Here is a 498-nt window from a genome sequence, read left to right on the forward strand (position 1 = left end):
AGCCGGTTATCTGTAGAATGAAGTGATAAACATTTTCACTCAAAATCTGGATTTCCTCGGAAAATTGACAACAAGAACACCAAAACTGAACAACAGAAAAACGCTATCGGCACGCTGATTTCGCAGATTATTCTCACCAAAACCAGTCGGGAATTCAGATCGATGCAAAAATTAAATCATGAATAGAAAATCTAGATCCGAAAACAGGAAAACAAAATAAGGCGAAGCGAGAGAACGAGAATCGGTGATTAGAGAGTGAGAATACGAAATGGCGAATGAAATGGAAGCAGATCGGAAACGCAGGGAGAGAGAGACAGAGGGATACCTCGGCGGAGGAACCGCGAGACTCGCGGAGAATAACCTTCTGGAGGCCATTGATGCCTTTGGAGAATTCAACAGAAGGAGCAACTGAAGAAGGAGAAGGAGAAGGAGGAGCACTGGTAACAGTGCTCTTTTCCTTTTCGCCACTCATAATAATTATATGAGGTGAAATCAACT

General features: G+C 42.8%; 1 protein-coding gene across 2 annotated transcripts in view; it reads right to left on the minus strand.

Moving 5' to 3' along the window:
* The window catches only part of LOC107483829 (putative glucose-6-phosphate 1-epimerase), a gene marked incomplete at its 5' end in the record, with an annotated part of 8191 nt that extends 7693 nt beyond the window's left edge, over positions 1-498 (minus strand). For both annotated transcript variants that reach the window (XM_052260264.1, XM_016104448.2), the window contains 1 exon segment: positions 326-498. In XM_052260264.1, the coding sequence (XP_052116224.1) occupies positions 326-472 (147 nt within the window).

The sequence above is a fragment of the Arachis duranensis genome, chromosome 4 (genome assembly GCF_000817695.3).
Source record: "Arachis duranensis cultivar V14167 chromosome 4, aradu.V14167.gnm2.J7QH, whole genome shotgun sequence".
Taxonomy (NCBI): domain Eukaryota; kingdom Viridiplantae; phylum Streptophyta; class Magnoliopsida; order Fabales; family Fabaceae; genus Arachis; species Arachis duranensis.